This window comes from Palaemon carinicauda, chromosome 41, assembly GCF_036898095.1.
Source record: "Palaemon carinicauda isolate YSFRI2023 chromosome 41, ASM3689809v2, whole genome shotgun sequence".
Taxonomy (NCBI): domain Eukaryota; kingdom Metazoa; phylum Arthropoda; class Malacostraca; order Decapoda; family Palaemonidae; genus Palaemon; species Palaemon carinicauda.
In genome coordinates, this window is record NC_090765.1 from 42,667,459 (window position 1) to 42,680,456 (window position 12,998).

Genomic DNA, 12,998 nt, shown 5'->3' on the forward strand with positions numbered 1-12,998 from the left:
CTTTTTTACTCGAAAAGGAAAACTAATGAATTATATACCCCACAAAATGTTCTTGTACATTGATGAAAAAATGAATGAACTGTTGGTGTTATATGAAAGCTAGAACTCTTTTATACAAAGTTCATATTGAATAAAAGTATAACTGTTTTTGTTTTCGTCGGTTTGTAGTCGCTTACATACTGTTAATCTATTACTTTTTTAATATGTCCAATATCATTACAAACATGAGTTAATAACCAGAAAGACAGAAATAACATTAGTATAATTTAAAATATATATACAACTAAAAACTAGGATTTTATCAAGGCCTTAGGGGAATAGGTTGCGTTAGAAAATAAAAAAAAAATGCATAAAAAACACTAGCCAATAATTCATGTCTCATGAAGAATTTCACATCTTAACATAATATATGGAAATTGCAAGTATGAGTTGTCGTTCTATCTCTAAAAATTGCAAGTGCTTAGTATGTTTTTATTTCATTATGATAACATTATGAGCCATTTGGCAATCAGAATCCTTATCAGGATCCGTTGCACTACGGTTGGAAGACAAAAAAAATATTCAAGCATATCGTAATAAAGGTTTTCGTCGAGATGTTTTATTGCATGACGTTTGGATAATTGCGTCTTGGGTTGCATTTAACGGTAATTTTTTTCTTGCTTCGATTGAAACCAAATTTTTTATTTCATTGTTAGGAGATATATTTTTTTCACATATACAGTACCTCTTGCAGTTTTATTATGGTATGTTTATGGGACACATTTATGTTAGAATTTGGGTACCCTCAACCTATGTAGAATTCAAAGATGTTGGAACTAACGTACTTCGCTTTGAAGTAGCCAGTCCGTACCAAAGGTCTTTACGCGGACAAATTAACACTTTATTAAAATGATGCTTTTAGTACTACACAGTATTATAGCATGAATAAATTTTAGGTACCAACAGAATACTATTTTGATACATGATTACACTGGGAAAAAATATCCCTATTATTTTGAAGTTGGCAACTATTACTTTTGGGGGAGGAGGAAGATCAAGATTCTTTGTTCCTAATCCCAAACTTAAGATCTGAAGATCGAGATTTGAGATCGTCTGGTACTTTGGGTCAGGTCAGTCAGTTGTTTACTGGCAGCGCTTAGAGACAGGTCGGGTCAAGAGACGTAGACGAGTCACGACCACGAGACAGCTGTCCCCCACGTTTGCTTTGGTAAGTACTGTAAGGTACTCGAGTAACCATTGTCTTTTTCTATTATCAAGTTTTGCTGCAATACTTATATTGAATAGTTCCTTGTTTTTGTTTTGGAATTCAGTTATCATTCACAGGTACATAGGTGTTGTAGACTTCTTTTAATTGTAATTTGAATTTCTGCGTTCAGTGTTAGAGTTCAGATTTAGGAATTGGCCTGATGGTTTTGCGTATTCTACGGCAACTCTAGTTTTTATCCCATACTTTTCCATAATTTGATATTTCTTTTTTTTTCTATTTCTTTCTCCTTAAATAAAACACTTGCAATTATTTTCTTCTTTCTCTTCATACTTCTTACTTTCTCTGCGATTCTTCACAGGAAGCAAGAAATTAGCAAGGTCTTCTTCCCGCTAGCACAGCTTAGCCCTCAATTCTTTTATCTTAAAAATTTGTTAGCGTTATACAGTTAGTGAATCTGCCTATTATTACAAGACATTTCTTCTCCAACTTTGGTTTTTCCTTTGCATATCCATATATTACTTTCATCGTTTAATGTCTTCCCTCTGATATCCCTTTCACGAACATTAGCTTTCCTCCTGCTATCGTAATTTTCATATCCTACATTCCTATTTCTCCCTAAAGGGTGGCTACACTGCGTACGTTTGTGGCCCTAGAAATTTTCTAGCTACTTGATTTTTTTTATGCAGTCTTTTCATTTAACTTTCTGTGACTGAATATATAAAGGATTGTCGGTAAGGCCATATTTTTTCAATGTTTGTCTTATTAATCTTTTACAGCACCTTTTAGTCAGAATAGAAGGCTATATAAAGCTGTGAGTAATTCGGCTTTCTCCATTTTCTTTTTTTATTTTTCTCACTTTTTTTTTCTCCATTTTACCGCAGCGATTGTCTTTATGAGGACAAATTAGCGTTTTAGGAAAATAGATGCTCTGAGTACACAGTATAGCATGAATGAATATGGGAAAATTTATTATTTCTTATTTTTATACCATCCTTCGTTCGAGCTTTTGTTTAATGATATATGATTTATTTTTGTCAATTTCCAGGCCAGTCCTTACAGGCATTAGTTAACATATACAGTATTTATTTTGCTTCTGTATTTTTTTTATTAGACCATCGTTTACAAACAATAGCTGCCAAGTCATATCTATTTCATTTTTAAGCACTTTTCGTTTTCTCTAACTCATTTATTATTTTATGCGCTAGCAATTTAATTGGGTAGTTTGTGGCAGTATACATCTGTATTGACTCTGGTTTTTACAATAGCACGTCGGGTTTAGGTCTGTCAAAAAATCTGCCTTTATACTCACCCAATCGATCTACCCTATAGATAAAGTTATTTATCGGGATCTAAAATTTATGACGTAAGTTTTTAAAAATAGATTAAGTTACTTTGTCAATATTAATTTGCTTCTTGATCTCATCATCTCGCTTGTCACGGGTCGCTGCTGCATGCCATGTTCGAACGTACAGTGATTTTACCCCTTGGTAACTGACCCTCATATATTATCAAATTCTTTTTTAATTCATATGCTATAAAACATTCTTATTCCGTCCCCCTATAGATCTCTTTCTATTTACAAGCATATAGTCTCTGAATTTTGTTGCGGTAAAAAATTTTACACCTGGTATAATGTAATGTATTCTGATTCGTTTTTATTTTATTTTCATTTACTAGTAATCTGTTACGCACAAAAGGGTTAGTTTAGCGAGAAATAGAGAAGAATGTCGAATTTATAGGAAAATAAACCATTTTGAGAGAGAGAGAGAGAGAGAGAGAGAGAGAGAGAGAGAGAGAGAGAGAGAGAGAGAGAGAGAGAGAGTTGGCGAGTATTTCTATAGTTTCTACTTTTGGTACGAAAGTTTCAGCCAATTGATTCAAGGCAAATACACAAACGTCTGTATTATTTTAGGGCGAGGGAAGTTTTATGTTCTGTCTTTCTGAATTACATATTGGTGGCAATCAATTTTTACCCGGCATTGCTCATCTCTTTGAGACGTGACTTCTTATTTCCTTATTTCCATGTTTAAAAAAAAAGCATTGCGTTCCATCATGCTACCACGAATTTGCCAGAAAAGTGGAAAATTTCACCCAGTTGGCAAGGTTTGGTTTCATATACATGTATAGTTTTCTGTAGCTTTTTAGTCTTGGAAAAAAACTAACGACTTCAAGTTTGAAGATTCACTATCAAGCTTTACTCAATTCTAGGATGATGGGATTTTAAACAGTAGCATCAAATTATATATTATATATCCCTATCATGCCATTTAAGAATGTTTTTGCCATGCTATAACGATGTCAAACTGAATACTCTTGTTGCTAAATCTAAATGTTATATTCAACTTTTAAACATATATTAAGATTGGAAGAATTTGTTCATTTTTAAACGTGGTATACACCATGGTCTACAGATTAGAACAATGCTTCTGCTGGCTGGTTGGTTTAGATTGCCTGGAGCTTATCTCCAGGTGGGGGCTCTCAGTTATAGCCTTGGGGATTTTACAAGGTCATGCTAATCTGGCCTCCGGGTGAAGAACGGTTACTGACTACCTGAATTTGAAACATTTTTTTTAACTGCATCCCTAGAGACGTGAGACTTGTCTCAAACCAAGGTCATTCAACCCCCTGGATCTGGGTCTTCTGAAATATGCGTAAATGTACAGCAAGCATTTGGTTGGCAATAGAAACAATTACGATAGTCTACCGAAGTAGTGAAACGGAATTTGCTCTCGAAAGGAAATGCGTAAAACGTTTCAGTGTTTCAAGAAATTGGATTTTATATGAGGTTAATGATGAAAGGCCCTTTTATAATACGAATGAATTAATTCAGTACGTCCGAACAAGAATTGTGTGTGGAGTTCTCTAAGAAATAAAGTGAATTCGAATGCTTGTCATGGCAAAATTATAATTTTGGAAAGTGTCGAGTCAGTTAGATCAACTGGAATTGATCAAGATAAAGAGAGGTAAACCCTTGACCAAGATAGAGGTAAACCGTTGACCACAACCTGAGTTAAACCCCGATGAGTTGACCCCCCCCCCCCGCCCCCCGATTAGAAAGGGTAGGCTACTCAGCTTGTTATTCTACATACCGGTGGCATCAAGTGTTTTATTCCACAAGAGTTTGTTTCTTTTCTCACATGCGCGCACAGTATATTAGGCCTATTTCAAATTTACGCGATCGTAAATTTTTTATTGGATATAGCTTCTTGTTACCATTTTTGGGGATTTCATCTTACAGGATGCTAACACAAGAGCCCGTGCCTTGCCATAGGCAAGGCAATCTAGTAGTAGGATTTCATAATCAACTTGCATTTAGTATGAACTATCCACTTATCTGCGTTGAATATGCGTTTCAGCCTCGTGATTTACATCAACACCTCCCCCAGGTGTTCAACTAAAACACCTCCCATGTGATGCGATGAGCTCACCAACCAGACAGCCACAATGGACGGTTAACAAAAGTTAAGACAAAATAACCATCAATAAATGTACTTCCGTGAGGATGTGAATCAGACCATTTAAGAAGGATGTAATTGAAGTATATTGTGGCAACGTCATGATCCCTTTTGTATGTTGGAATAAGACCATGCAGACTGCGGAATATGATTAACACGCTCACGTTTGTCGGTATAAATGTTAACCAAGAGAAAGGCAACGCCGATCATAATTGCGTCTGTTTAAACGTCTAATGGGATTTTCCTGTGATACTTCTTTTGCAAGTCGGTTTGTTTGTTCGCTTAGCGTTTTACGTGAAAGTTTTAAGCTGTATGCAATTCTCTCTCTCTCTCTCTCTCTCTCTCTCTCTCTCTCTCTCTCTCTCTCTCTCTCTCTCTCTCTCTCTGACAGTCAATTCTCGGATGATGGGATTTTTAACAGTAGCATCAAATTATATAGTATATATCCCTATCATGCCATTTAAGAATGTTTTTGCCGTGCTATAACGATGTCAAACCGAATACTCTTGTTGTTAAATCTAAATGCTGGATTCAACTTTTAAACATATTGGAAGAATTTGTTCATTTTTAAACGTGGTATACACCATGGTCTACAGATTAGAACAATGCTTCTGCTGGCTGGTTGGTTTAGATTGCCTGGAGCTTATCTCCAGGTGGGGGCTCTCAGTTATAGCTTTGGGGATTTTACAAGGTCATGCTAATCTGGCCTCCGGGCGATGAACGGTGACTGACTACCTGATTTTTTTTTTTAACTGCATCCCTAGAGATGTGAGACTTGTCTCAAACCAGGGTCATTCAACCCCCATTTAATAACTATGAGTCCTGGATCTGGGTCTTCTGAAATATACGTAAATGTACAGCAAGCATCTGGTTAGCGATAGAAAGAATTACGATAGTCTACCAAGATAATGAAACTTCATTTGCTTTCGAAAAGAAATGCGTAATACGTTTCAAAGTGTTTCATGAAACTCTCTCTCTCTCTCTCTCTCTCTCTCTCTCTCTCTCTCTCTCTCTCTCTCTCTCTCTCTCTCTCTCTCTCTGGGACAAACACAATCATACAGAAAAGCTAGCGCACGGTTGTGGACCTAATATGTTCAGAGTAGCGGTAAACTAAGAAATATCCTGGGGCAGTTTCATTACTGTGGAGACAACAACCGCCTTGAAGAATTTGTAACCCAACTTTTTCTGGGCTGACTTCATTTAGATAAATATGGCAGATATTAATTTCATATATATATATATATATATATATATATATATATATATATATATATATATATATATATATATATATATATATTACTTTGAATCGTTTAAAAAAAAACGTGAAATGATATGACAGAATAATCCATAAACCTTTTCCGCCGTTCTTGACCATACCATTTATAGATAGAATAACATCTCGTCAGTTTCGATGTCCTCACCTTGCTCTGGGTTAACCATTTAGATTTGACGGGTCCTCTTACCACAAATTACAAGTATTTTAGTATTTCGTCGGTAACATTTATTACGAATAGAATACACGATACTTTTGGTGTGTGTGTATATATATATATATATATATATATATATATATATATATATATATATATATATATATATATATATATATATATATTCCTTCCTTATAGGTGTATTCGTTGTTTTTATAAAATACTCGACGGTTTTATGGTGTCATGGTATCGTAGATGTTATTTCCTTTTTATTGTTTATTGGAAGTTTTAAAATGTTGGTTGGCTGATCAGTACTACGACAATCCAATATTTGTCCCTCTACGTTCTATAATACGTGATTGGAGGTTTATAGTTATGCTAGACTTGATTAGCTATATATAGTTATTGTCAATTATTGTAAATGTTTTAGAATATCTTCTTTTCAACTGATATTTTGTCAGTAAAGTAATGGCCTACTTGAATGTGAAAGGTGACTACTTTTGCGTAGCTAAATTAGAATTTTCTATTCCCTCTATAGCTATACTCAACTGTTGAATTGTATTCTTCCTTCCATAATTGTAATTACCTGGATAAATTTGAATTTGATATTCCTATTCAGAACTGTTCTGTTATATTCTTGCCTGCACCCACTTGAATGGGAGAAAGATATAATCAAATTAATTCACACTTAACTAACTTCAGTTATACTCATCTCCACCTGCATGCAGGTGAGAGATGATTGAAATACAGTACTTAATTGAATTCAGATTTGAATAATTATCTTTCGTTATATTCCTCCGTCCACCTATTTGAATGTGGGAGAAAATTACAATTGCGTAGCTGAATTTAAATTTGATAATACTCCTTTGATACTCGGCTGTTATTTCTTTGCTTAATTTGAATTTAATACAACTTCGATACTCAACTGTTCCATTATATTCCTTTCTACGCCTATTTGAATTTGATAGATGATTACAACACTGAAATTAATTCAAGTTTGATACCCCTTTGATACTTATTTTTTCCATTATATTCCTACCTTCACCGATTTGAATGTGAGAGATAATTACAATTACTTAGCTGAATTTTTCATTGATACCTATTCCTTTATGCCCTTTCTTCCTCTTACTTGATTGCTTTCACATTCAGTTATAATTTAAAGCCAGATACTGTATGCAATTGTAAATATCTTTCACACTCCATTTGGGAGAGTGTATAAATTAGGACAGCTAAATATCGTACGATTATTAAATTCCATTTCAGTCAAGTAATTAATCTTGACTGAAAAAGAATTTCATACTCGTACGATATTTAGCTGTTCTAATTTATGGCCCCGTCTTCCAAATGGAATATGAAAGATATTTACAATTACATACTGTATCTATCTTTGAATTATAACGGAATGTGAAAGCAAAGTGATTTTTTCCCAGGAAATTCGGTCTTTTCTCCCTTTAAATATTTCCCTAATATGGAAAATGGTTCTTTAATTTTTGTGCGATTTCCATGTAAGTGTGTTAACCATGAATCATGAGTAGCATTCTTTAAAATATGATAATTATATTTTGGAATGATGTTTGATATTTAATATTTTATTATTTGTTACATTTGTTAAAGGAAACATCGTTTCTCACATCCTATTTCTTTATAAGTTTAAGAACTATATTTTTGACTATTAAACTTTGGAATTTCATGTTTCTTTGTAAGACTGCAATTGACGCTTTTGTTCCAGAAATCTTTTTTCGATCTCCATCATCATCATCATCATGGCACCAACTTGTCATTGCCCAGAGACATCATATGGCATGCTTCCTGTAGTGAGTTACATATTAAATTTTTTCACTATTCTTACCGTGTAAATGATTTGTTTATATTTTGGTTATATTCAAATGAAATTATACTAAAATTATCTCTTTAGTAATTTCACTTTTTCATTTGCAACAGCTTATTCTTACCGAAGCAGTAAAAGGAAATAGCGAAAAGGTGATGGAATGGTTGAAAAATGGTGGCGATATCAATGCAACTGAAATGGGTTTCAAAACTTTGGTTCACATTGCCTGTGAAGGGAATTACATTCACCTACTGAAGGAACTGCTGAAGTTCCCAGGAGTCCACATCAACCAGGGTACCATTCTTGCATCAAAGGCCCGAGGAAAAGGCATGACACCTTTTTCTTTGGCTATGGAAAGAAACCACGTAGAGTGCGTAGAAGCTCTACTCTCTACTCCATCACAGGTCAGTCATACCTTTAAATGTCTAGTTTTTTTTATCTAGGAAACATTACAGTTGCTGATGAATCTAGCTACAATATATTAAATTTGGAATTTCAAATGCCAAACATTGAGGTTTAGTACCTAAATGTTTGAATATGTAAAGTGGACCAGCTGATTTTGTATTTATCTTTTTGTGTGTGTAGATGATTGTGTGCAACATTTGAAATTATTAAGGGAAGGCGCATTTGTGTGATATATGATAGTATACATTAAAAAGTATATAGTAAATATTTATTTGGAAATTAAGAGAGAATATATGGACGTACAGCATATAATTAGATAAGAGTGTATAAATCAAGTATTTGTTATGAAATCTGTTTGATGAGTAGTTTGAAAGAAGAGGGGGGTAAATTATTGGTGGAGATGAGTTGTGGAGGGTGCTTAGACTGTATGGTTTATTGTAGTGTGGAATTTTAAGAGTAATGCTTGTGTTAAAAATCTTTATACTTTACAGCTTGATTGACAGCTTTTTTTACTTGTGTGTGTTTTGTCACCATGGTTGTTTAGTAATTTTATGGATAGAGTAATTAAGAGTCCAATTTAAGGTCATGTATTATATAGGTCAAGTTGCTAAATAAGAAATGTGGTGTGAAAAGAGTGTATGGTGACTGTTTGAAGTTGATCTAATTTTAATTTGCTTTTTTTAAAGTGAAGGGGAAGTTATTGGTAAAAGAGTTTGGAAGTGGGAGGATGAAATTGAAATTGTTTTTAAAGGTACTGATTGTAGGTAAAAAAAAAAAAAAAACAAGAAAGTCGAATTTATTGAGGGGGAAATTGAAATTATTTTTAAGGGTACTGATTGTAGGTAAAGAAAAAAGAAATTTATTGAGTAATGGTCATAGGTATTTTGGAGAAAATGCAATGAGTGATTGTCATAGGTATTTTGGAGCAATCGCAATGAATCATGTTCATAGGTATTTTGGAGCAAATGCAATGTATGGTCACAGGTATTTTGGAGCAAATGCAATGAGTGATGGTCATAGGTATTTTGGAGCAAATGCAATGAGTGATGGTCATAGGTATTTTGGAGCAAATGCAATGAGTGATGGTCATAGGTATTTTGGAGCAAATGCAATGAGTCGTCATAGGTATTTTGGAGCAAATGCAATGAGTCGTCATAGGTATTTTGGAGCAAATGCAATGTGTGGTCACAGGTATTTTGGAGCAAATGCAATGAGTGATGGTCATAGGTATTTTGGAGCAAATGCAATAAGTGGTTATAGGTATTTTGGAGCAAATGCAATGAGTGATGGTCATAGGTATTTTGGAGCAAATGCAATGAGTGATGGTCATAGGTATTTTGGAGTAAATGCAATGAGTGGTCATAGGTATGTTGGAGCAAATGCAATGAGTGATGGTCATAGGTATTTTGGAGCAAATGCAATGAGTGATGGTCATAGGTATTTTGGAGCAAATGCAATGAGTGATGGTCATAGGCATTTTGGATCAAATGCAATGAGTGGTCACATGTATTTTGGAGCAAATGCAATGAGTGGTCACATGTATTTTGGAGCAAATGCAATGAGTGATGGTCATAGGTATTTTGGAGCAAATGCAATGAGTGATGGTCATAGGTATTTTGGAGTAAATGCAATGAGTGATGGTCATAGGTATTTTGGAGCAAATGCTATGAGTGGGCACAGGTATTTTGGAACAAATGCAATGAGTGGTCACAGGTATTTTGGAACATGCAATGAGTGGTCACAGGTATTTTGGGCCAAATGCAATGAGTGATGTTCCTAGGTATTTTGGAGCAAATGCAATGAGTGATGGTAGGGAGTTTATTTTAGTAAAAGTTCGATGTTGCTGAGCTGATTTTTGAGTAAGTGAAATTTTGATGTTGAATGTGAATAAAGCATAAGACAGAACTATTACGATGAGTTTTTTGTTTAGTATGTAAAAAATAATAATGGTAAATGTGACGATATAATGGTTAAAGGTAATTTTGGTAATTTTGGCAAATGTAGAAAGTGAGGACAGTATGGTGATCAAAATTGACTATAATTTGGAATATCTGATAGGGAAGGGACATAAAATGTAGTTAGATAGATTTAAAGAGCTGTTGAAATGGAAAGTCCTCAATATGTATGAAGGACAATTGTGTGTGTGCGCGCGCGCGCTCTTTCTCTCCCATGAGGTGAGGATCGGTGTTCGAGAAGAGGGGTTTGATCACACACAAATACACATTGCTGAAAGTTCTCTGAATAGATTATGGGAAGTGCTTAATTTCTTGAACAATAAACAGCATGTATAATTTTGTTTTGAGAACTTAAATTTATCTTCCTTTTGAGTATTAATAATAATAATAATAATAATAATAATAATACTCTGCAATACAAGTTTTCTCAGATATTTGATGTTTATAGTTTTTACGTGTATAGGTTTTGTGATGATTCGTCTGTCCAATATTCTTTTTTTATCTTAATACTTGAAGTTTCACTCTCCACAACAAAATATGCTCTTCATGTTGAAATAATCAGTTGTTAGATCAAGTGCAACATTTGAAACGGATAGTCTTGCTTGTACATTACTTGGCCCTGCCAGATTGAAAGGTTGTTACGAAATTTAGATTCATTAATTTGTTAGAATTCTGTAAATAGGCAGGTTTCAGTAAAACAGGATCTTTATTATTCTCTGGAAATTCTAGTAGCCAGGATTATAATACTATTGAAGACTAACAAACTGATGTAATGAATTTTTTTTTCCAGTGTAAAATTGATCTGGTCAAGAAAACAGTTTCTACAGAGAATGCCATTAGAGTTGCACTGTCTCGCCATAACTGGAAGTTGATTGAGATTTTGCTCAATGCAGGTTTAGTCTTGGGTAAGGAGGAAGCGACATCTGTCCTTGATGGTGCAACTCGAGCCCTTGTAGTAGATGTTATCAAGATAATTATTGATCGAGACTTCCCTTTGTTAATTAGCAATATCAATAGCAGAGTTTTCACGATATTGTATTATTATGACTTGTGGTATACTGTAGGTGCGGAGAAACTTTTCAAGCAATGTTTTAGAAATAAAAATTACTGGTGCTTTAGAGTGCTGCCAGTTGCGATGGACAAGAAAGACTTTAACATGTTGGAATATACACTGAAACTTTTGATTCCCAATGTCAAAATTAACATCAACATTGCAAAAGCAATCATTGGAAAGGAATTTGATGAGGTTGAAAAGGCACTGAACGAGGAAGATATTGAAGATGGAGTAATATTTGGGGCTATTTTCATAGCAGCCATTAGTGGAACCACAGATGACATAGCAGAGGAGCTTTTTAGTCTAAAAGAAAGTTATCCAGAGGACTTCCTCAAATATGTTCTGCTGATGGCATCCCTCTTTAATCGGTCTGAGCTCTTCCCCCTGCTACTGAAAGAGGACTCATTCACCTACTCCACTTTGGCACACGCTTTGTTCATCTCTGAAACTGTTAAAGGCTGTGACAAGAAGCTTATCGAAAGTGCTTTGAAGATTAAATCGGAGGACACCATTCTGCCTGCACGTGTAAGTCTTTTAAAAGTATTTTTTTTTTCATTCAAAAAGATAAGAAATTATTTGAAGACCTGTTCTTTAGTAGTAGAGTATTGTATTACTGATATAATATTTTGTTATTTTTTATGAAACGCTCTTGAAAGTAATTATTGTCTTTCATATTTTACAGGAGGATACCAATTGAGACGGATTGTAACTTTGCCTGTATGGAAGGTGCGGACTGAGAATAATCCCTAAATAATGCACACAACGGAGATTTGAACAGGCAAATTGAAGAAATAAATCAAATACACACCGAAGGTTATCAATAGAAAGACGTACCATAGAATAATCTCTTCTCATTATTTTATTGTAGAAATTACTTCTGTGATAATAATCAATAAGTTACTCCATCAATCAAAATATGATTGATCTAGAGATTTTTTAAACTGTCAATTAATTACCTATCTCGGTAGGAAAAGAAAGTTGATATACATATATGAACAATTTGACTAAACATCTTGCTAAATGTATTGATAATTGGTAATTTGAAATTGTTATATTTATAAGCATATCCTATAAAATTTGAGAATCAATATTGATATGGAAATATCCCCAAACCCTATGTCCTTTTGAACATTTCATGTTTATACATAACTAACAGATGGATATATTTTAAGATTTTTTTTGCAATAATGAAAGTTTTTTAGTCATTTTCATATTATGATTTGAATAAATATTAATATAATTTTAAGTTTTACTTCATCAATTTCTGGCTATCTTGTATTATTCTTCTTTTATAGTTTAAAAGAAAAATTTTGTTTGCATTATATTTTGTGTTTATGCATCACTAACTATTAAGTAATATATATTAAGATATTTTGCGTCAATGAAAGTTTTTTCGTAATTTCCTCATTGTGGTTTAAATAAATATTAATTTGTAATTATGATTTTTTATCAATTTATGGCTCATGTTTTTTCCTTCATTTATAGTTTAAGAGAAAAATTTTGTGTATACATTTCAGTGCTTAATACTCTCATATGCACTGGCAGAATGAGGCTGATTGACAAGTTTGTGACTTCACAAAGGTACAAATTTATTTTCTGAAAAAAAAAAATTTAATGTCAAGGTTACACAACAAAATAGTTATGTGGCATATGGATCCTTC

General features: G+C 33.7%; 1 protein-coding gene across 5 annotated transcripts in view; it reads left to right on the forward strand.

Annotated features, from left to right (window-relative positions):
* The window catches only part of LOC137632282 (uncharacterized), a 467,533-nt gene extending 454,935 nt beyond the window's left edge, over positions 1–12,598 (forward strand). For 4 of the 5 annotated variants that reach the window (XM_068364175.1, XM_068364176.1, XM_068364178.1 and 1 more), the window contains 4 exons: positions 7,825–7,909; positions 8,037–8,327; positions 11,074–11,862; positions 12,020–12,598. In XM_068364175.1, the coding sequence (XP_068220276.1) occupies positions 7,859–7,909; positions 8,037–8,327; positions 11,074–11,862; positions 12,020–12,034 (1,146 nt within the window). In that variant the 5' untranslated portion in view covers positions 7,825–7,858 and the 3' untranslated portion in view covers positions 12,035–12,598. Of the gene's footprint in view, positions 1–1,083; positions 1,208–7,824; positions 7,910–8,036; positions 8,328–11,073; positions 11,863–12,019 lie in introns of those variants that run through there. The other variant, XM_068364177.1, reaches the window with a different exon arrangement.
* Positions 12,599–12,998: the final 400 nt, after the last annotated feature.